The sequence below is a fragment of the Rattus rattus genome, chromosome 7 (assembly GCF_011064425.1).
Source record: "Rattus rattus isolate New Zealand chromosome 7, Rrattus_CSIRO_v1, whole genome shotgun sequence".
NCBI classification, from domain to species: Eukaryota; Metazoa; Chordata; class Mammalia; order Rodentia; family Muridae; genus Rattus; species Rattus rattus.
Genome location: NC_046160.1, coordinates 80,024,439 through 80,047,624, shown reverse-complemented (window position 1 = coordinate 80,047,624; position 23,186 = coordinate 80,024,439). Strand labels below are relative to the sequence as shown.

Below are 23,186 nucleotides of genomic sequence, written 5' to 3'. Positions count from 1 at the left end.
ATTTGCCAGAGAGCAGCTTCTCAATAAACCTGCCTTCAATATCATCTAATCTCACTTGAACTGGCTCATTTCACCAGAGACAGAGAAATAACCTATCAATTATTCTTGTTGTTGTTGTTGTTGTTGTTGTTGTTAAGAATATAGTCAGATATAGCCCTTTGTGAAAATTTCAAATTTTAAATGTGGAAATTTAACCCTTTGTGAAAAATCAAAATCACAAATCCAGAAACCAGTATACAAAACTGATTCTTCCCACATTCTAATTTTAATTATATTTCTAACACTGTCTAGTGCACATTCTAAGTTCTCAATAGCTTCTTTGATGTAAAAGAAATATATCTCTTACATGGGGCTGTGTAACAGAACAGACATACAGAGACAGATGTGTTATCAAAGCTAAATGTGTGCCTGCTTGCTGTCCTAGAATTCCTTAAAAATGATCTGACCGTGCCTGGCTTCAAAATGATCATTTCAGAGTTTATGCTATTGGGCTCACCCAGGCTTGTCTCCTCCCATTTCCTTAAGCTAACTAGCAGTGCTAGAGTCAGTAACACTGGATCCCATAAGCAGATTGTGTCTTTCATGTTTGTGTTAAGTTACATCCCTCTGGTGTTTTAAACCAATGTTAGACCATTCCCATCTTATCAACCAGCAAACACTATATATTAGCAGCAGTGATACACCATGGTTCATAATCCCTTTGGGGGTCCCATATCAGATATCCTTATATTATGATTCATAACACTACCAAAGTTACATTTATAAAGTAGCAACAAAAATAATTTTATGAGTGAGGGTCACCACTACATGAGGAACTATATTAAAGTGTCACAGCATAAGGAAGTTGGGGAACCTTCGCATTAGAGCTTTCTCTTCCCTACCCTCAAACTTCCACAATGAACTGATTACTAAATGTGCATCAGCATACTAGTAGACCTCATAGTGTACACCATTGGGCTCCAGCCACATAATTTGCCAGAGGTATAAAACTGACAACAATAGTCTTCTTTCTCAGAGATCTTAAGCCTCTAAAAAGTCCATCCTGACTAATTCTTACCTCTTAGCTCCACTTTAAACATTCTCTGTATGCACATGTGAGTAAATGGATTCACTCATCTGGGCATGCACATGGGGGCCAAAGGTCAATGTCAGGTGTCTTGTTTCAGTTTCTCTCCACCTTATTTTTAGACTACCTTTGAAATGTATTGTGTGTGTGTGTGTGTGTGTGGTCAGAGGACAACATGGAGGATTGTCTTCAATCCTTCCACTATGCATAGCCCAGGAATTGAAGTCACAGTTTCTCCTAAACAGCCTGGTTATTGAGGCCCCAGGGTCTACCAGTTTCTGCTTCCTTCTTCCCAGGGCTGAGTTACAGATGCATGCTACTGAAAGAATTAAAAAATGCAGCTAAGAAGTCAGAAGTTTAAAAATGCTATCTCACCCCTAAGAAGCCATAAATACCTCAAATTCCAGACCCTGCTCTCTACCGGTAAGTAGGTAAGTAGGTAAAAGGTCATGTTTTTTTTTTTTTTTTTTTTGATTCTTTTTTTTTTTCCGGAGCTGGGGACCGAACCCAGGGCCTTGCGCTTCCTAGGCAAGAGCTCTACCACTGAGCTAAATCCCCAACCCCAAAGGAAGCCTGCTCTCCCAGGAACTAGATAAAAGGACTTACAATAAGGCCCTTAGATATGTGATTCCTGACCTATTAAAGATAACAGAAAGCTTCTCCCAGTAACTAGCTGACCATAAAGTTAGATTAAAATCTTGGAGAACAACCTTGAGAAGCAGGAAGCTTCTCCTAGGAACTAGCAGACCACAAAGTTAAGCAATCTTGAGAGACAGGAAGCTTCTTCTTGTGATTTTTCACATGACACCTATCTGCCCCCTTGGGTTGTGGCTTCTTCCTTTAAATACCCCTTCTCCCAGCTATAGGACGTCAAACTCCACTGCCCCTGCATGGCATATGAGTCTTGACCCCAGTGCACTGGTTCCTATCAATAAACCTTGTGTAAATTACAGCAAGGATGGTCTTAAGTGAGTTCTTGGGGGGGGGGGTCTCGTCATCCAGAGACTTGAGTGAGGGTCTCCCTGCTCCAGGGGTCTTTCACTACCATACCCAGCCTTTGTGTTGGTGCTGGGGATCTAAACTCAAATCCTCATACTTTGGCAGTAGTGTGAGCTAGGCTTAGGATTACTCAGAATCCCTGATGAGATATACTCAGTTCTCCCCTCACCTACACAGGGTCATGCCATGTAAAGGCAGCTATGGATTTGAGACAGGGCTTACAGGGGACTGAAACTTGACATTTGCACTATTTATATGTGGTCAGATGTACCAGATACTGGAATGTGAGATAATTTATATGCCATCCAAGAATACCAGATATTCTGAAATCCCTATGATTCTCTGTCTGATGTTCTTTACTGACTTGCTTTCTGCTTCCCATTTGAGGGGTATAAAAGGAGCTGTGCCATTAATAAACTTGCTGGCTTGGGTCATCAGCCCTTGTACCCCTCCTGCCCCTGGCATTTGACACCTTTCCTTATCCAACCCCCACTACTCCCCTGGCCCACCTAGTTCTTGCTTTCAGAGCCCTGTCAGGAATCTTGATACTGCTGGTCAGGGTACAGTGGCACCAGAATAGGGACATGAGTAAAGAAGTATATGGTGACAAGGTAGGTATAGCAGTTACAATTGAAATTTAGTCTAGGGATGCTGGCCTGAAGGAATGGGCAGGTTGGTCAGGAGTAAAACCATGGGGCAAGAAGATTCTAAGGCTCAATTTTATTTTTTTGCAAATGCTTCACTTTCTGCCTCATTCATTCTCAGTCATGTCAATGCCACTGAAACGCTTAGAAAACTTTTTTGCTTTTGTTCAAAGGATAAAAATAACAAATCAAGAAATAGGGATAAAAGGCCCTGAGGACTAGGAAGCTGTTTCAGTTCTTGAATTGCTTCCACTTTATGAGGCCTCAGAGGACGGGCGAGGAAGTCTCTTCTTTTGATGATACAGTCATAAAATCATACAAAGAGACTCTGGCCTGCTTGGCTGAGTCAAGTGCCCTCCTCTTTTATCATATAAGGATTAGATCCCCAGTTAAAGCCTTCTGCCCTGCCCCACCCCCTTTTTTCAGGAGCTGGGTGAGGCTAAGCCTCCTGAATAAAGTATTTTCAACAACAGGAATGAACCCTAGATTAGTTTTTCTAGATTAGTCCCACTACAGCAGGGAACTTCACCTCTGAGGGAGAGAAGGAGCAGGGTTGAAGCAGTCACAGTGGGTTGGGCCAGGAGAAAGTGCCCTCAGGGTGGGGCGGAGCTGGCTTAAACTTTTCATGGGGCTATGATTTGAGGTTCTTCCACCTTCCTTTCTATCCCCACTGCTGAACTTCATTTCTCCACACTGGGTTTTACTAGCTCAAACGTCTAAACCTAATTCCCTGAACTGTCTCTTAGATGCTAATTGGGCTAATGGGCTGCCTCTATCAGAACAGCTTCTGTCAAATTGCCTTCTGTGTCTCTTAAACAAGCAGAGAGGGGAGAGGGGACTCTGAGATGTGGGATTTGGCTCTCTCACCTTCAGATCCAAGAATTCCTACGCCACCCACCTCCCACCCCTGCCTTGGTAAGTCCTCCAATCCCTTGCTCTGGGTCAGACTGGTGCCTTACTCTGTGACAGGAAAAGAACAACAAAACAGTCTAAGAAATGGATCCAAAAGGTAAAAGCAGGTTCCCTTGACGATGGCAGGGAGCTGCTGGAACCATGGCCATCCTGGAACCGGGCTGATAACTTTCCTTGAGAATTTGGGAAGCTGTTGTCCTTTACCTGCCTCCCACCCCACTCCAGCCTCTCATCTCTTCTGCACTTCAAGGATTCCTGATATGTTTTTAAAGCCAATGATAATGTTTTGTAGAGCGCAGCATGGTGTGGTGAGGTGGTGGGGGTGGGGGTGTGCCTCAGCGGGCCCATGCTGAGGCATCCCCTCTCTCCTGAGGTACCAGCCATAACAGTGGGTTTAGTAGAAAATAAAGTTTATTTGGGAGGGGGGAAGAAGGGAGTAGAGGAAGATGAAAGAGGGAGAAATGGGTCAAAAAAAGAGAAAAGGGTCAGAGAGAGCTAAAGGAAGCCATATAGTCCCTTTCACAGCAAGTCAAGTCTATCTGGCTGTTGCTAGGTAACTGTTGGGCGGAGCATAGAAGGAATGCTAACAATTCCAACTACCATCTGTAGACTTTACTTCCTTGAGCTGAGAAAATGTTTATTTTGTAATTTTAGTGTTTCCTTTTAATTTTGAGAGTTTTGAAGGTAGGTTCTGCTGGTTCTCAGTGTTGTTGGCTGCCTGATAGAGGCCCATTGTCCTCTATCTGAGGTAAATGTTCTTTCCCCTCAGTACTCCTTTGTTCCACACCTAGTTATCTTGTTTTTCCAAAGCTGACAATATGTTGACTAAAGACTTATATGTGGTTTCTCTTTCGCAATGAAAATTATAAAAATATAATATAAATAAATGTTCAAAATCTTACTTTATTAGAATGCTTTATGTATGGTTAAGTATGTAATATAGCTGCGGTTTATATATGATTGTGGTTCCTTCTATGCATCATGCACTTAGAACCAAATTACACTATATGTATGTAAACTAAAAGTAGTTAAGTTGGTCTTCATTTTGTTCACAGTAAAACTAGATAAAAAAAAATAATAAATAATGATAATGGCTAATGGTCTGAAATCGTCCTTTAAAATAATAAACATGAATGTCTAAATTAAAATTTTTTTTCTTTTCCTTTTTTCAGAGCTGGGGACCGAACCCAGGGCCTTGCACTTGCTAGGCAAGTGCTCTACCACTGAGCTAAATCCCCAACCCCTAAATTAAAATTTTTTAAAGCTGCTTTGAGAACATGATATTCCTAATTATACAATTCTGGTTAGAATGTTATCCTTCATCTTTATAACAATTCTTCTTCTACAATACATTTTCATTACTTAGATAATAACGTCTGTGTCCGTGTCTTTAAATGTGTTTTGTATATAAATATATACATAAATACAAGCATTTTAGTAACTTTTTGACCTTTCAACCTCTTTAGAAAAAACAAAAACATTTTTTTCAAGATCTAATACAGGGTTCTGTCCTTTCATCTGTAGTAAACAATTGGCCAGCCTAAAATGATGGCAGCAGAACCTATTAAATGTCAACACTCCTTTACAAAACAGGAGATGACTAGGCCATCCCAGCCATTTTTATATAAACAAATGGCTAAAACAGGGAGGGATCTACATACAACTATAAGATGTCCTCATAGAATAAAGACTTTTCTGTGTGACTGCTTATGTGTTACTCATACTCAAACAGTGACCCCCTTATCAATTCTCTGTAGAGAATATATATGCATGGTAAAGAATATATATACATACATACATACATACACAAACACACACACACATATACATATATATATGACTAATGGGCTACAGTCCAACTAATCCAACAATGGTCAGCTGTGAATGGAAAGTCTAAGAATTTAGTAGTTTAGTCCTAGAAGGCTGGGTGTTTCAGCTGTTTTTTTTTTTTTTTTTTTTTTTTGTATAATCTGTAATCTAGAAGAAACAGGTCCTAATGGATGTGCTGGCAAAGTCAGTACAAGCAAGTGAAGAACAGACAACCTTCCTTGTTCCTTTTTCTTTATCTAGATCTCCAGCAGAAGGAGCACAAGGTATGGCCCAGATTAAAGGTGTGCCTCAAGGTGTGGATCACTATCATGTGTCATCCATGACAAGGTCTGGTTCAGAAACCTGTGTCTTCCAGCTTCAAGATCTGGGTCACAGGTGTGCCCTCCATTTCTGGACTGTAGTCCATTTCAGATATAATCAAGTTGACAACTGAGAATAGCCATCACAGGATATATATAAAAGAAATTTTTAAATGAAAATGTGTATGTAAAAGCAAAATGGTTAGATGGTTATAAAATAAAAACCTAAAAAATTTACAACTTATGAAGGTCTATCTAAATGAATTAACTAATATAAAATATATGAAGGATGATATTTGAAAATAATATATGTGATATTGTGACCTCTAAGGTACAAAACCAACAATTTTGCTAAAGTGTACGTTAAAATAAAGTTTATTTAAAATATTTATAAATTATTGCACTTCTGTTAAACATTACAGCCTGGTGTAATGAAAACAGTTCCATGAAAGATGCTCTTTAAAAGACAAAGATGCAGAAGTTAACTACTGCCCTTACCCTCTAATCCCACATAACCTTAATCATGCTGTCTTCCCTAATAGCTATGTTTTCTTCCAATCGCTCACCCAGTGAGGCAGAAGGATCTATCCATCTGGATATTTAGCAATGATTCAGTATCCTTTCCCAACTTAGGTATCTCTCCTGCGGTCCCTCAGGGCTTGGTATAACTGTTTTTCTTTCCTTTACATTCCTGGTCTTCCCTCTGAACCTCTGATAGAGCTGGTCTGGGTCAGGGTAGTAATCACATTACCCCCTGAACCATCTCCCCCTTCCATTTTTATTTTCATGGGACGAATGTCATCGTTTCTTAAATTTTTAACTGTGTTAATTAAAATAAAAATTTCAAATACCAAACTTCAAATTGCTCCTTCTATGTAGCCCATATTTACTTCAGGCTACGTCAAGAAAGGCAAACTGAATGTCTTTTGTTGGTTTGTTTTGTTTTCCTTTGGCTTAGGATAATGTACATTGTGGCTGGTAGTCCTATGGTGGTAGGCTAGGCAAAAGAGTATGTATACATGAAGTGTGCCAGCCTGGCCTCCCTTTCTCTATCAACCTTCTGACTGCCTTATACAGTAAAGAAAAAAAAAAAAGTCATAATTTTTTTTTGGTTTTTTTGCAGGGGCGGTGGGGGGGTGTTGAAAAAGGTTATCAGTTAAGCCATTATGGTGACACAACTGCTTAAAAAAAAACTGTAATTTTGGAAACACAAGTCAAGATCTAGACAGGTAGAAGTACCTAATATCACAAGGGTTTTTATCTGTCACTCTACCTTTACCTTAGATTTATTGGTTAGATTTCTTCTATCAGGCTTATGACACATTCTGGGGACACAGCACATATCCATAAGGTAAAATATACTAATTTTTGTTCACGTTGTCATCATTTTTTTTCAGTATTATAAAGTATGTCCTTCTTTTCCTTGCATATATTTTTGAGTGGCCAGGTCTATTCATCATAGTATAGTCAATGAGAATATTTGTGTAACATTCTTCAAAAGACTCACGCTAACCAGGCCTCCTGGTTTGTAAAATGGTTGACTTGTGATATTTGAAGCACCATAACAATCACACCATCCTTATTTTAGTTTAAAAGTTCCATGTTCCTTGTATTCAGGGGCTTCACAAATATCCTGGGCCCCATTTGTCTGTTACTATATAGTATTTATGACTAGTCTTCCCTAACTATTCCTCTGTCTAGATCAAGATTCCATACAAGGTCTAAGGGGTTATTTTCTCTTCTGCACATTTATCTAAAATGAGACACTGAGTAGCACTACTTAACTCCTCTCATTCTGTATGACAGATATGGAGACAGCATACTGTTTTATCTCCACCCCGAGGAACACAGTAAGGAGTCCAGAGCCACTTAACTGAAAGAGGAATCGAGAAGTTGTGGGTCTGGGGTCACTAAGAAATTCACCATGGGGGCTGGTGAGATGGCTCAGTGGTTAAGAGCACGGACTGCTCTTCCAGAGGTCCTGAGTTCAATTCCCAGCAACCACATGGTGACTCACAGCCATCTGTAATGGAATCCGATGCCCACTTCTGGTGTGTCAGACAGTAACAGTGTATTCATATAAATAAAATAAATCTTAAAAAAAAAATTTCACCATGACCATACATCTTAATAAGTGATTATTTTGTTATTGTTGTTTTGTTATTAATTTAGCTATTGGCGTCCAATATGGGGCCAGGACTATACCTGACAGCACTTCTAAGATGCAGCTCCTGGCCACATCAGTCCAAGACTTATAAAGGCAGAATTCACAAGATTACAAATATGTATTCTATGTATATACATATAACTTGTTGTTGTCTTAGTCATCTTTATGAGCAGAGTAAGAAAATTTGATTACAAAAGTAAGAATAGCAGTTAGTCTTATGACCTACTATCTTGCTAAAAAAGCAAGTTTTACAAGATCAGTTGATTAAGAATGGTCTTTACCATCTGGAAAAAAAAAGAAAGAAAGAAAGAAAGTACCCTGCAAGGGTACAGCCTGTACAAATTAAAGTTTGCATGCCAGAGGCAGTTTTTGCTCTTTGGTCTCTCAAGAACAGTAAGTTTAAACATTAAATGTAACGGTAAATTCTCTCTCTCTCTCTCTCTCTCTCTCTCTCTCCCTCTCTCTCTCTCTCACACACACACACACACACACACACACACACACACACACAGTAGTTGCAAACTTCTCTGGGAAATTGCTGTATACTCCACAAGTTTTCATTCTTGTATCCTAACATGGATATTCTGTAAAACTTAAAATGCCAGGGGTTACTGTATAAAGAGGATTTTTCAGGATAAATTCACAAGAGAAGTTTGTTAAGGAAAATAAGGGTTTTGAGAAATAACATTAAAGGATAAATAATAAATCTAAAGAATTGGAAAAATGCAAACCCTGTTTGTAAATTTTAACTTTCTATACCATCTTCTAGTCCATGCCTCAATAACCTTACAGAAATCAAACATCGAGATAAAAAAGATTAAACTATCAGCTAAGTAAAAAGATCGCTTAGAAGAAAGTCTTCAATTTGTAGCCACTTTAATATTAAAAAAAAAAACTACTTTAGCAAGAACACTAAGTCAGTATTTCAGTCAACTCTGTAGACACTATTTTGAGAAAAAAAATCATTTCCTTAGGTTAAGTTTCGTATTTTAAATCAATCATTATACAACATGTATAAAAAACATTGTCGGCCATCGCTCTTTCATCACACTCATCCTCTGGGCTGTATCAGAGGGCTCATGAAGCAGAAACTGCTCCTCTACTTTTAGAAACAGAGCAACTGACCAACTAAGACCAGTGAGATAAGAGTGCTGGAAATTGAATTATTATTTAGCCGAACTGTAAACTAAGCACACCAACTGGACGAAGGTGTTTTTTGTTTGTTTGCTTGTTTAAGTGTAGTAAAGTTTTCTTTTTTTAACCTCCTGCAAAGCTTACGGTCAAAGTTCCAAATCCAAGATGACGAACGAAAATGCAGCCGCATCCAGTGGGCTCCCCTGACTTTGACCCATTGTGTTCTTCCGCCTGAAAGTAGCGCTTTAGTAGCTACCACTGAGTTCTGCACAGGCGTAGAGTGACCCGGAGGTTGGGTGGGACGGTCTATCTTCAAGTCCTCCTCACACTCTACGGTTCCCGCAAGGCTTGATGGGTAACAGATAGAAATTTGGCCTCCATTTTGCTGCTGGCGGTGAGCACGCAAGGCCGAGGTTCCTGCTGTCGCCATGGGTCGTCGTCCTGCCCGCTGTTACCGGTACTGTAAGAACAAGCCGTACCCAAAGTCCCGTTTCTGCCGAGGGGTCCCCGATGCGAAGATCCGCATCTTTGACCTGGGTCGGAAGAAGGCGAAGGTGGACGAGTTTCCACTCTGTGGCCACATGGTGTCCGACGAGTACGAGCAGCTCTCTTCTGAGGCCCTGGAGGCCGCACGCATCTGCGCCAACAAGTACATGGTGAAGAGCTGTGGCAAGGACGGCTTCCACATCCGAGTGCGGCTGCACCCCTTCCACGTCATCCGCATCAACAAGATGTTGTCCTGCGCGGGCGCTGACAGGCTCCAGACCGGTATGCGAGGGGCCTTCGGGAAACCGCAAGGTACGGTGGCGAGAGTCCACATCGGCCAGGTCATCATGTCTATCCGCACCAAGCTGCAGAACAAGGAGCACGTGATCGAAGCCCTACGCAGAGCCAAGTTCAAGTTCCCCGGCCGCCAGAAGATCCACATCTCCAAGAAGTGGGGATTCACCAAGTTCAACGCAGATGAATTTGAAGACAAGGTGGCGGCGAAGCGGCTCATCCCCGATGGCTGTGGAGTCAAGTACATCCCTGAACGTGGCCCTCTGGACAAGTGGCGAGCCCTGCATTCCTGAGGACTTTGCTGGCAGAAAAGAAGTAATGACGAGGTTATAGTTTGAAACTGTTAATTCCGTTCATAGAATATAGAATGTTACTTTGCATATTATAGCACATTACGATAGGAAGTACTTGCCTTAAGGAACAAGAAAACTGCAGTTTCTAGAGAAAGAATTTGCTATTTCGGTCCACGTACTTTAAATTTTTGGAGTATACTGCAGTGTAGCAAACGTCTTGTTATGATGGTGTAAATGATACTGTTATCTTGGATTAAGAGTGGCTAGAGGAGTTGGAAGACCTGTGAAAAGTCCTTGTTTATAGAAAATTAAACATGAAAATTACATTTCAACTGTAGCTTTGGTTGTTTTAAACTTGTCAATATTATTTTTAGAATTATCCATAGCCTCAGGTTATCAATCTTAGGACAGTTGGGTCTACTGAAAGGACAAGCCTTACATTGTCCTGCACTCAGGAGACAATGATCCAATCTTTTTTTCATCACAGAAAGGTTATAGGTGACAACAGTGTTTATATTGCTTGTATTTGGGTCCCAGTAGAAGCAACAAAGAAGAGAAAAATGACACTAAATCAGCTACCTGCTCTGAGGGGGCCTTGGAGAGGGTTTGTAATCTGTGGCTGTTTGCCCTGTATTAGAATTACATTCAAAGGCAGGTGATTTCACTTTTACTTTAGAAACGGTATAACCTGAGACTGCTGGTTTATACACCGTTTAATTTTGTTACCTTATTTGCTTTTTTGATTTAAACTTCTGAATCTTAATCCTGGAAATAGAGCCTTTGGTTTTCTTCAACTAACAATGCATTTCAAGGGCAGCATAATTAGTGGAAGCAGGAAAAGGGGTAGTAAACTGGTGGGTACCCTGCTTATTATTTTGTATTTATGTAAAGTCTTCCCCCATCAAAAGTTTCTGCATCTGATCTGTCCCTATAAGTTACTCCTGTGTTTTCACACTTAGTTACTATTTTAAGCAATGACAGTACACACATAGGTAATTCTCAACAAGTAAAAACATGAATTAATTCAAAAAGCTTCAACATAAGTATTTACCTGACGTTTCACTTGATTCTCTAACAACTCTTCTAATTGCCTAGGAATAAGGCCTTGTGCAGTTAAAGGTTAACCAGGTATTTTGACTCCAGTGTGCATTCCCTTTTAAATTTTGACATGTCTAAAAACCTAAACTGTGTAAAAATACAAAAACCAACAAAAAACCCACAGCCAAGCTCTTGCTTAGCTATATATTAGCATACACATAAAATTTATCTGTCATTGCTGTTCATCCTTTTTTTTTGGTTTCAAAATTCTCAAATATGGAAGATTTGAAAAGAATCAAGGCTCTGTCTGGATTGATTCTCTATCATCACAAAAGAAATCTAAAATAGAAAAGCAGAAATACAAGATTCTACATGTTAAAAACTGGTGGGTAGCAAATGGATGGAACTACAAAATGTCATTGAGTGAGGTAACTCTGCAGATCCAAAAGGACATGCATGGTATGTAGTCACTGAGAGGTGGATATTAGCCAGAAAGCACAGAATACCTAGGAGACAACCCACAGACCCAAAGAAGTTTAACAAGAAAGGCCCCTGTGAGAATACTTCAACTCCACGTAACTCCACGTAGAAGGGGGAACAAAATAAATCACCGGAGGCAGAAGGAAGGAGGGACCTGGGTGGGAGAGGGGGAGGGGAACAGGATCAGGTATGGGCAGCTGGGAGAGGAGAGACATCTAAGGGACATCAGAATGAATGGAAGTTTGCAGCCTCTGGAGATGGTGGGGCCCTCTATAAAGTTCCAGAGACCTGGAAGGTAAGAGACTCAGGACTCAATGGGGTGACCTTAGCCAAAATGCCCAACACTGGGGAGAATCCACCTCCACTAGAAAGAGGGTATCACGTGGAGAGACTGGGTTACAATCCTCAGTCAAAATTTCTGACCCAGAATTGTTCCTGTCTAAAAGAACTGCAGGGACAAAACTGGAGAAGAGACTGAGGGAAAGGAGGTCCAGTGAGTGACCAACTTGGGATCCATCTCATGGTGGGGCACCAAGGCCTGCTACTTATTACTGATGCTATCATGTGTTTACAGAAAGGAGCCTGGCATGAGACTGAGAGGTCCTACCAGCAGCTGACTTGGGACAGAAGCAAATACTTACACCCAATCATTGGGCTGAAGTCAGGGACCCCTGTGGTTGAATTAGGAGAAGGGTTGAGGACGCTTAAGGGGAGGGAGACCCCATAGGAAGATTAGCCGTCTCAACTAACCAGGACCCCAGGGAGTTCCCAGACACTAAACCACCAACCAGGTAGCACACACTGACTGGTCTGAGGCACTGGCACATACGTAGCAGAAGACTACCTGGTCTGGCCTCGGTGGGAGAAGATGCATCTAATTTTCTAGAGGCCCCAGGGAAGGGAGATGCCTCGGGGCTGGACAAGGGGAGCATTCGCTCATAGGCAATGGGGAGGAGGAATAGGATGAGGAACTATGTGTGCGGGACTGGATGAGGGGCAATGGAATGTAAATAATAAATAAATTTGAAAAAAAACTGGTGGGTAGGTGGCAGAAGGTTTAGGAGAGGTTTGAGCAGCATGGGTTTGTGCATGAATGTATACTACATATATTATACACATGAAAACTAGAAATGTGTCTTGAGTAGTAAGGTGTGTTTATGTGTGCGTTCATTTGTGTATGGAGCTCACCAATACCTTTTAGCCCAGCTAACTAGTTTGTCTCAGGGATCCTCTTTCATTGTCTTTAAATCATTGGAGTTATAGGCTGCTGCAAATACCTGCTAGGTTTTTGCATGGACTCCGGAATCCAAGTCCAAATGCCAGAATCCAAGTCCAAATGCCAGTCCTCATATTCTTCAGCAAGGATTTTGAATAACAAGCCACCTTTGAAGATCTTATGTTTTGAGGGTCTTTCCAGGATCTGGAGGTTGCTAAATACTATAGACTAGGTAGCCAGCTTGCCTCAGGATTTGCCAAGCTCTGGCTTCCTAGTGCTAGAATTCTCCGTAGGCCACCATGCCTGGAAACGTCCTGGGTGTTAGGGATAGAACACCTGTCCTTGTTGCCAGGGTCAGCTATCTCTCCTGCCACTTCAGCTTTGTTTCTTTTCCTACTGTTTTGCATTATCCGTAATTATTTAAATTTTTCTAATTAAAATTTTATTTCAAATATTGGGGTCATGTGTAAAGATGACATAGGGAACTTTCTGGGAGTTGGCTCTCCTCCCATGTGTGTCTTATGGATTGAACTTAGGGCATTTGATTTGGAGGCAGGTGGTTACCCACTGAACCGTCTCACCTGAAATAAATGATTATTTACAAATTCTTTTTAAGTGTTGAAATACATGAAGTTTCACAAATTGCTTTCTTTAAAAATCATGTTTTTATGTTTCTAAGCTATGATTTTGTTTGATATTTCTGATTTAAGAGTTAGTTACTTGAAAATTTTGATGAGAACTGTTTAGGATTCTTAAATTTCTTACTCAAAGTGGAGAATTTAATTAGGAACGTATATTTAGATATTTGTATTTATGCACAACTACAACAAAATAGTTATTTTACTATTTGAAATGCATACACAAATATGTATATACATATATACTAAATTCAAGAAAATATTACTCAATAAAACTTTTTCATTAAATTGACTGGTGAGTCTTCAGTTTTTATGGAAAACTGAATAAAGACAAAAAAAAAAAAAAAAAAAAAAAAGTGAAGCTATACACTATTGGTTTAGGTAGAAAAACTTTATTTCAAAAGGTGATCATTTTGTAATTCATTTATAGTTCCCCTACCCCCCAAAAAGACCCTGGAATTATATTAATCATGTTTAGTTGGAATATTTATTTTTAAAATTAAAATATATATTGTCTCTAGCATGAACTGTTTGTACTTAACACTGACATATTTATACTCTCTTACCACCTATTACATAATTCAAGCAGGGCTTTCTGGCATTTAGAATACCACTATTGACCTAAGGATTTAGCCCTAAAATATTACTTAGTACCAATCAAGCCAACCTTAAATATTTAACTTTGTATATTGTAATCACTTAATTTATACTTAAAATACTCTTAAGGTGGGGACTGAAGAGATGGTTCTGTGGTTAAGAGGTGTTTCTTGCTTTACAGAGGACTGGAATTCAATTCTCAGCACCCATATTAGGCAGCTCCCAGCTACAATAATTCCAGTTTCACAGCTGACAGACTCTTCTGGCCTCTGGGGGTACTTGCACTCACTTGCACATATCCATGCCCACTCACACAATTGAATAACACACACACACACATATTTACATATAATTTTTTAAAGCAAATAGTACAAAAAGTAATGAGTGTCCTCAAAAGTTAAACTTCAATTATAATTTAAAATGCCTCATTTAATAATACATATGAAGAAAAACTCTAAAAAGATTGGATTTTAATCTAAGCTTATTCCCTTACTGGGATAAATTAAAATCACTATTCCTTTATTTGTACATCTGGGAAATGAGTTTAAGACACTATATGGTTATTTTAGGGTTCAATGAAATAATACTTTCAAGAAATTAAGACGAATGTGACGATGTGCTGTTTAAGAGCTTGTGTACTCTTCCAGAGGACCTCCTGAGTTTGATTCCAAGCACCCACAGCAGGCAGCTCACAAACACCTGTAATTGCCCACTCCAGAGAATCTATTCTTTATCCTCCAAAGGTACAAGCATATTTGTAAAAATACCTGCATAAATATATATTATTTTTCCCATGATTTATTTTTTATGTACATTACATCCCAATCACAGCCCTCTCTACCTCTTCTCCTTCCAGTCCCATCCTTAGAAATTCCTCCTTCCATTACCTCCTCCCCTTCTCAGAGAAGGGGAATTCCCACCTTGGGTACCACCCTACCCTTTAGTTCTAGCAAGACTAAAGTACCTCCTCTCCCACTGGGGTCCAACCAAAAAGTGCAGGTAGAGGAAAGGGGATCCAAAGGCAGGCAAGAGTCAGAGACAGGTTTGCTCCAACGGTAAAGAAACCCACATGGAGACCAAGCCCCACAAGTTAAGATGCGTTTCCAGAGGATTCAGGTTAGGTTCTCAGCACCCACAAACATCTAAGTTCCCTTCCAGGTAACATGAGGTCTTCTGAGCTCCAAGGATAACACGCACACATGTGGTACACATACATGCATCCAGCTCAAACACCCATGCACATAAGATACAAGAAATCTAAAACACATTGTTTAAAAGTAACAGCATGGCTCCATGTACATGAGTTTGTGAGCAGCACACATTTTAATCATTGTGCTGTTAAAAAAGGATGAAGTTGGGAGATCATGAGAGTGAGGAATGTATCTGAGAGGAGTTAAGGGGAGGAGTGAGGTTGAAGATGATTAAAATAGTTTGTATTCATATGAAAAACCTTAAACCTTAATGAAAACATACTAAAGGAGAATTGTTTACCACAAAAACCAAGTGCTTATATGTTTCTAGCATAGGTGTAAACTAGAGGGAAGATGAAGCTAGGTGATGGTATTATTCATAAATAATACTAATGTTGGGTTGGGCTCTAAGATACATGTTCCCAAAATCATGTAGTAGAAATGAATTTTGGAATTTACTTAAAACAAAAACATAACTGAACAAAACATTAAAATGTGGTTAAAAAAAGAGAAAGGAAAGTTTGCATATGATTCCTCACATTAAGGACACATATTAATGCCAAGGTTTCTTCTTTTTAAGATTTGCTTTATTTATTATGTATAAGTACGCTGTAGCTGTCTTCAGACACACTAGAAGAGGGCATCAGATCCCATTACAGACGGTTGTGAGCCACCATGTGGTTTCTGGCATTTGAACTCAGGACCTTTGGAAGAGTAGTCAATGCTCTTAACCACTGAGCCATCTCTCCAGCCCTGGTGCCAAGTTTTAACAGTTGACACAGGTATTAAATGTACATCTGTTCCTGTCTCAATGTTACTCAGCTCCTTGATGTTTGTCTTTTGTTTTATCTTTTTAAAAATTATTTTGTGACCTTAATATTCTTGATTGAAGCATGTCCTCTGTTTTAAATATATTTTCCCTTCTAGATTTAAGTGTAATCAATGTTTTGTTTCAAGGTTTTTGTTTTTAGTTTCAATTTTGTAATGTTTATATCTGTTTCATTTGATTTTGTCCTCTACAGTAAGAGTTCCTTTGAGAAAAAGTCCTCTCTGCTTTCACTAAACTCCTTCTTTAAAATACATGACCCAATATGGGAATTTGCCTTATCCTGCTCAGATGTGAACTCTCAAGGACTCTGTATTTATTTCTTTGTTTCTCATTTTATTTTCAAAAGTACGATTAACTGACTATTAAAAGCCGCTCCTTTCAGGCTTTTTATTGGGATATAAACTGTTTTTCACAGACCTGTTTCATCTGAAAGGTTGAGGACGAATCTACTTACTCTTTCACAGGGGTTTTGTCATTTTTCATTTAGTTGCCTCTCCGAGGGCTGGAGTTCAAGGACTGAATAATACAAACCATCTACTTTACAACATCCTGGGGATGGAAGCAGGGTCAAGGGACACACAGTCTGATGGAGGCCAGGTCTTGGCTCCTCTTAAAATATCATTGGGTATTCTGCAGCAATACTCACCAGTGCAGATGTGTCGCCCACACTCCTGATGTCCTATGCTTCCGTCTCATACTGACTTGGTTGTGGAAGAGGCAGCATCCTTTTGGTTCTGATAGGAGCAATTACTTTTTCCAGTTATGGGAAGCAAACAGGACATAGACTGTCAGGAAGCGGTTATTTTATTTTACCTGAAAGTTTGTAAAACTGAAGTGAAACCAAACCAAATCAAATCAACAAACAAGACTTTATTCTGATGCAGGTCAGAAAAGATGGACAGGATCCAGACTTCGTTCATTGCTGAGTTTAGTGTGGCTTTGGTGGGGACAGAGTGACGTGGTTCTTGCCCCTGTGACAGTGCCCCGGGTGTGAGCCTTCATCAGGGTCGCTGGCTGCTGTGGTCCTGAGGCTTGTTTGTGTAATAACGCACAGATTCTGAATCCCAGCAGGGGAGGACTCTTTCCTCCAGAGGAATGTCCTCCATGTTAACTTTAATGGCTCAGTGATAATTAGAAAAAGCATTCAGGAGTTGAGGGTGTGGCTGTGTCAGCCAAAGGGTAAATAAACACTGGGACCTTCAGGACAGCTCTGAAGCCTATGGGAAAGAGGCTTAAATACATGAGTTTGAAAATATATAATTTCTCAACTATGCAAAAATAGGGATGTGATATGAATTATATGAGGGGCTTTAAGGATCTAAAGGAACAAAAGCAGCTGCACGGTGAACCAACTTGTTAGAAAATTACTAAGGAAGGAGATAAAGAGATATAGGGAGTGGTGATCTCAGGAGATCCCACCCAGCTTAGCTTTCTGTGTATGCTTACAAAGGCAGATGGATTCCTGAGTTCAGGGTCAGCCTAAGGCAGAGCAAGGTTAGGCTCAGGTGTGGTGGAAGTCATAATTTCAGGGCAGGGACCCACCCAACAGGCTTATCATTTGTGCTTAACAAAGGCAAACAAATCTCTGAATTCTTTTGCAATGTTAAGAAAAAAAAATGTATGGTTGCTGTCTCCTAAGAATCAAAGGGCTGGGATCATGGGATGCTGATTCATAAGGTAATCTGAAGGAACCTGGAGTAAATGACTGGATTGATAGGTCAAATAAAAGACTGGACCTGTGTTATGCAGGAGCTGAGCTATCTAGCGAATTTTTTTTTTAAATAAAAAGGAAGAATTGCTTGGAGATCAGCCACACACACAAGCAAGCAGGACATGGACAGAGAGATCTCTTAGAATAGCAAACAAGAAAAGTATAGACAGATCTCCAGAGAGAAAGCAGAACATAGAGAGAAGCAGACTGGACAAGCTGTATCAAGCAGAACACAGGTTGTCAGCTTGGACCCACGATTTGACTTGGAGTCGTTTTTGCCGTTCCCAAACACCTCTTTTCTCAGAACACCTCTGCAAGCCAAGGCTGGTCCTTGGAATGTTCACCACCATTTCATTTTATCATTTTGCCCCACGAAGTGATAATAATATAAAATACAATAAGGTAAAACAAAACACACAGATTAGAATATGATAAAACAACCAAACAAGAAAAAGTGACAAATGCATGTAGATGTGGAGACACACACATTTGCACACAGAAGAATCCCATCAAACAAACCAACAAAATCAAAAATAAAAGTGGAAGCTATATGCAAAGGACCTGTAAAATAAAAGAGAACACAAATACTCAGTATTAGGTGACAAAGACCCTCCAAAGATACCACTGAGTTCATTTATTGCCATCTACTGCTGGGTATGCGTACACTTAGAATGTATTTCCCCTTCATTGGGACTCCCTTTGAAAAAACTACTTCTTCCTGTGCAAGTGGCTGGCTCTCAACTGAAGACAGCTTCTCAGTTAGGGATGGGGCTTGTGCCCACTTCTCCTTTCAGCTCTATGACCCCATCTTGTGCAGACTGGTCAAGGCCCTGTGCATAGTTCTTGTGTCTCTGAGTTCATATTGAAAGAGCCAGAGTTGGGGTCAGTCTAAGGCCAGTGGGAAAGTTCCACCGCAAACCTCCAAGCACAAAGACCCCTCCCCTCCTGGGAGTAGTTAGTTCCCTGAGCAACTGCAAACCAAACTGTCAAACAAAGCCACCTGTGACTCCCAACCGTTCTCCTGGAAAGGCCAGAACAGTCCACCAACCACAAGTCAGTTTGAAGGTCACTTTGCCCCAACAGTAGTACCCTGCCTAGTTATCAGTTTGAATTCTGCCCCAATTGTTTGCATTCTGCCCTGACCTTTTGATCCTCCGATTTCAGCTCACCCCCTTTATCCACAACTATTTTCACTTTCTAGTGAGCCCCCATGCCCCATCACAGCTCTCAGTCCTTTACTTTCTACATACAGATACATGCTGTATTTATTTTCTGGGTCTGAGGTGCCTTAGTTAGCATGCTTTCCTTTTTCAAGTTATAGTCATTTACCTGCAAATTTCATGATTTCATTTTTTTTAGCAGTTGAGTAATATTCCATTGTACATGTATACCATATTTTCTTTATCCATTCAATAATTGATTTAGTACTCGTGCTAACTGTGCTTTTCAAGAAGATTTTTTTCCTGAACCAAATGAGTTCAGGAATATTCTCCACTTTTCAGGTTCAGCATATCTATCCTTATGTTGAGGCCTTTTATCCATTTGGAGTTGAATTTTGTGCATATTTTATGATAAATATGAATCTATTCACATTCTTCTACAAGCAGTCATCCAGTTTGATTAGCACCATTTGTTGAAGATTGTTTGTCTCCATTGTGTATTTCTGCTTTCCTTATGAAGTCACAGTTGTATGAACTTATTTCAGGGTCTTCATTTCTATTCCATCAAGTAAATGTCTGTTTTTGTGCTATTGCCTAGCTATTTTTTTTTCTTCTTTTTTTCGGAGCTGGGGACCGAACCCAGGGCCTTGCGCTTGCTAGGCAAGTGCTCTACCGCTGAGCTAAATCCCCAACCCCAGCTATTTTTATTATTATAGTTCTCCAGTACAATTTGAGGTTGAGAATTGTGACATCTTCAGTAGTTTTTTTTTTTTAAATTATATAGAAGCGGTGTGTGTGTGTGTGTGTGTGTGTGTGTGTGTGTGTGTGTGTGTGTGTGTCCATGTGAAGCTGAAAATTGTCTATGAAGAATTGGACTGGAATTTTGATGAGGATGGCTTCGAATCTGTAGAGTGGGCAGGATGGCCAGTTTACGAACTTGGGTGCCCTTGCATTTTGGTGCATAAATGTTAAGAATTGCATTGGATTTTTCCTTTGATGAGTATTTGCTGACCTTCCCTAGCTCTTTGGATCACTTTTAGTTTGAAGTCTGTTTTGGCAGATATTAAAATGGCTATACCAGCTTACTTCTTAAGTCTGTTTGCTAAGAATATATTTTTTTCATCCTTTTATCCTGAGGTGATGTCTATTCTGTTCAGGTGTACTCTCTGAATACAGCTGAAGGATGGATCCCATTTTGAAAACATTCTGTTATTCTGTATGTGGAGAATTGAGAGGATCGATGTTTAAAGTTATCAGTAAACATTGTTTATTAATTCCCATCATTTTGTTTTTTGTGCTGTGGGTTTTTCTCCCCACTTTTGATTTCATGGTCTGACATTATTTATTTCTTATATTTTCTTGAGCATGATTTCCCTCTTCTAATTGAAGTTTTCCCACTATTACCTTCTATAGATCTGGACTTGTAGATATTACATTTAATTTTTATCACAGAATATCTTTATCTAGCTATTTGAAAGTTTTGCTAGGTATAATAGCCTGAGGTGGCATTTGTGCTTTCTTAGTGTTTGTAGCATATCTGTCCAGCCCCTCCAGCTACTACAATCTTAATTGAAAAATCAGGTGTTATTCTAAATGGTCTGATTTCATATGTTATTTGCTCTTTTTCCCTTGCAGGATTTAATATTATTTTTCATTCTGTATGTATAGTGTTTTGATTAGTTTGTGTCATGAGGGAATTTTGTTTCTGGTTCAGTTTGTTTGGTGTTTTGCATGCTTATAGTAACTTGCTAGACACTTGCTTCTTTAGGTTGGAAAACTTTCTTCTATGATTTTGTTGAAAATATTTTATTTGCCTTGACCTGGGTTTCTTCTCCTTCAATTTCTATTGTTCATATATTTAGTCTTTTAGTGTTTTCATAGTGTCCCAGATTTCCTCGATGTTTATGTTTTTGTTTTTGTTTTGGACTGTGGAGAGCTTTTGTGGCTGCCTTCCAGGAATTTGGCAGGAATTTGACATTAGCCTGAGAAGTGGAAGTAGGCTCAGGCAGGAATTTGACATTGGTCTGAGAAGTGGAAGTAGGCTCAGGCAGGAATTTGACTTTGGGCTAAGACTGAAAAGTAGGATCAAGGTGAATACAGCTGAGGAATGTGTCCTTTGTATCTTGATCATCTTGTTAAGACCTTGAATACGAAATCACAGGACTTTGTTGCTTTGTTTGTTCCTTGACCTAGAACTGACCATATTATTTGTATGTACCTAAAATGATATAAAAGCAGACTGGAAAAAAAAAAAAACCTCCTTCAGCTTCAGAACTGACTGTTACAGTGTTGTCTAATTGTCTTTTTTGTTTCAGTTCTCCCTCCCTCCCAGGAGAACCTGTTGACTGCCTGAGCTGGCGTGGTCATTACACTTCACATTTCCTTGACCTGAGGCATCTATTTCCTCAGGCTCAATGACTGACACCCTTCTTGCTTCTCTTACAATCTGTCTCTTGGTGATGCTTGCATCAGAGGTTCCTGTTTGAGGTACTACATTTCCCATTTCCAGTGTTGCCTCAGTTTGGGTTTTCTTTATTGATTCTATTTCTACTTGCAGGTCTGTTTTATTAATTTTCTTCCACTGTTTGTGTTTTCATAGATTTCTTTAATGGATTTGTTCACTTCCTCTTTGAGGACCTCTAATATATTCATAAAGGCTGTTTTGAAATCCCTGTCTTGTGTGTCAGATTTGGAACTTCTGGGGGCCTACTATAATGGAGTTGTTGGGCTTTTAGTGGACACATACTGTCCTGGCTGTTTTGAAAGTGTTTTTATGCTGGTGTCCAGGCATTTGAGTTTGGGATGATTGTAATTCTAGGTGCTAATAGCTGGTATTGTCCTTTGTTGTGTGTTCTTTTCTTGACTTTGTTGTTGTTGTTGTTGCTACCCTTTCTAGTTTTTAGGGCAGTGTGATGGCTGCCAGATGTGGCCATTGGGGTTTTCAGGTAGAACGTGTGTCTGGGTATTGGGAGCTGACAAATGGAGATGGGTGAAAAGTGGCAGAGATCAGAGAGTCCACAAGAGGGGCAAAAGCAGGATGTACCACCAGGATCTCCTCAGTTCCCTGAGAATGGACGCATTTTAAGGTTGAGTTTTAAATGATCCATCAGTATGGCTAAGGCCATCGTGTTTAAGCTGAAGCAACACTGAGTTCTAAGCACCATTTCCTGAGAGGATTGACATGGCAGGCAAATATCATCTGTGGTATTTTCTCTATGATGCCAGATGATGGCAGAAAATGAGAAGAACAACTTTATTATTTTCAGACTTTTGAAGTGAGTCTTAACTACCAGGAGACACCCCCAAGTGAGACAAGAGAGTTCAGTACAAACCCAAGAGGTTTATTTTCTGGAACCTCAGCTTGACCTTCAATTAGTCCCTCCAGGCAAGAGACTAGAAGTCGACCCTGTATGGCTATAACAAACAGTTTTTATACTTTTTAGGGGTACAGGTTACATCAGCAAGGTTACAGTTTAAACTTACTGGGCCAGCATATTGACTTTTAAATCTATTGGTTAGCAAGCATCAGTCAATACATTCTGAGAATTTTCTTTTTCTTTCTTTTTCTTTCTTTTTTTTTTTCCGGAGCTGGGGACGGAACCCAGGGCATTCTGAGAATTTTTTACTCAAGAGTGTTCCTGTGAGTGGAGAATGGAACTTGGCCTAGCCTTGACCCAAGGCAGTTGGGTATGTGGCTGGCAAAAGCCCCTAGGGTTCTTCATTTTGATTTCTGTATTAGGTTCAAAGAGAGAGGGAAGATAGTCTAGTAGCCTTTTAAGAGATGACAAATAGATTTCTAAGAGTCAGCATTTGGCTACAAATGCATGGGAGCTAAGTAATAGCACTATAATGATAACAAGTATTTCACCAGATGGGAAAAGGAAATTGAATATTACCAGTACTTACATTATGTTGTCAATAACCTAAATCAAGGAATTAAATAGAAAAAATGAAAAAAATTATAGGAAAATATAATTTTCTCTTTTGGATCTAAGTGGGTGAAACCATTTTATTTGCCATTTGTTGTGTGTATTATAGTAATGGAAATTATAATAGACTTGAGTGGGCTGGATAACAGTTTTGATAATTGATAGTGACTGAAAAGCTATATAATAAGGCTTAGATTAAGAAGATATGCTGAAAACAGCAATAGAATTTGATTACGGTGCAGTTGGTAGTTGTGATAGTTTGTATTTCTGCTTG

General features: G+C 39.7%; 1 protein-coding gene across 1 annotated transcript; it reads left to right on the top strand.

Moving 5' to 3' along the window:
• Positions 1-9,375: 9,375 nt before the first annotated feature.
• Positions 9,376-10,456, top strand: Rpl10l (ribosomal protein L10 like). Its single transcript, XM_032907844.1, has one exon. The coding sequence runs from the start codon at positions 9,480-9,482 to the stop codon at positions 10,122-10,124; it is 645 nt and encodes a 214-aa protein (XP_032763735.1). The 5' UTR covers positions 9,376-9,479; the 3' UTR covers positions 10,125-10,456.
• Positions 10,457-23,186: the final 12,730 nt, after the last annotated feature.

What these genes read in the sequence shown, in the direction of transcription:
- Rpl10l (XM_032907844.1), top strand. Translation starts at nt 9,480, where the DNA reads ATGGGTCGTCGTCCTGCCCGCTGTTACCGGTACTGTAAGAACAAGCCG.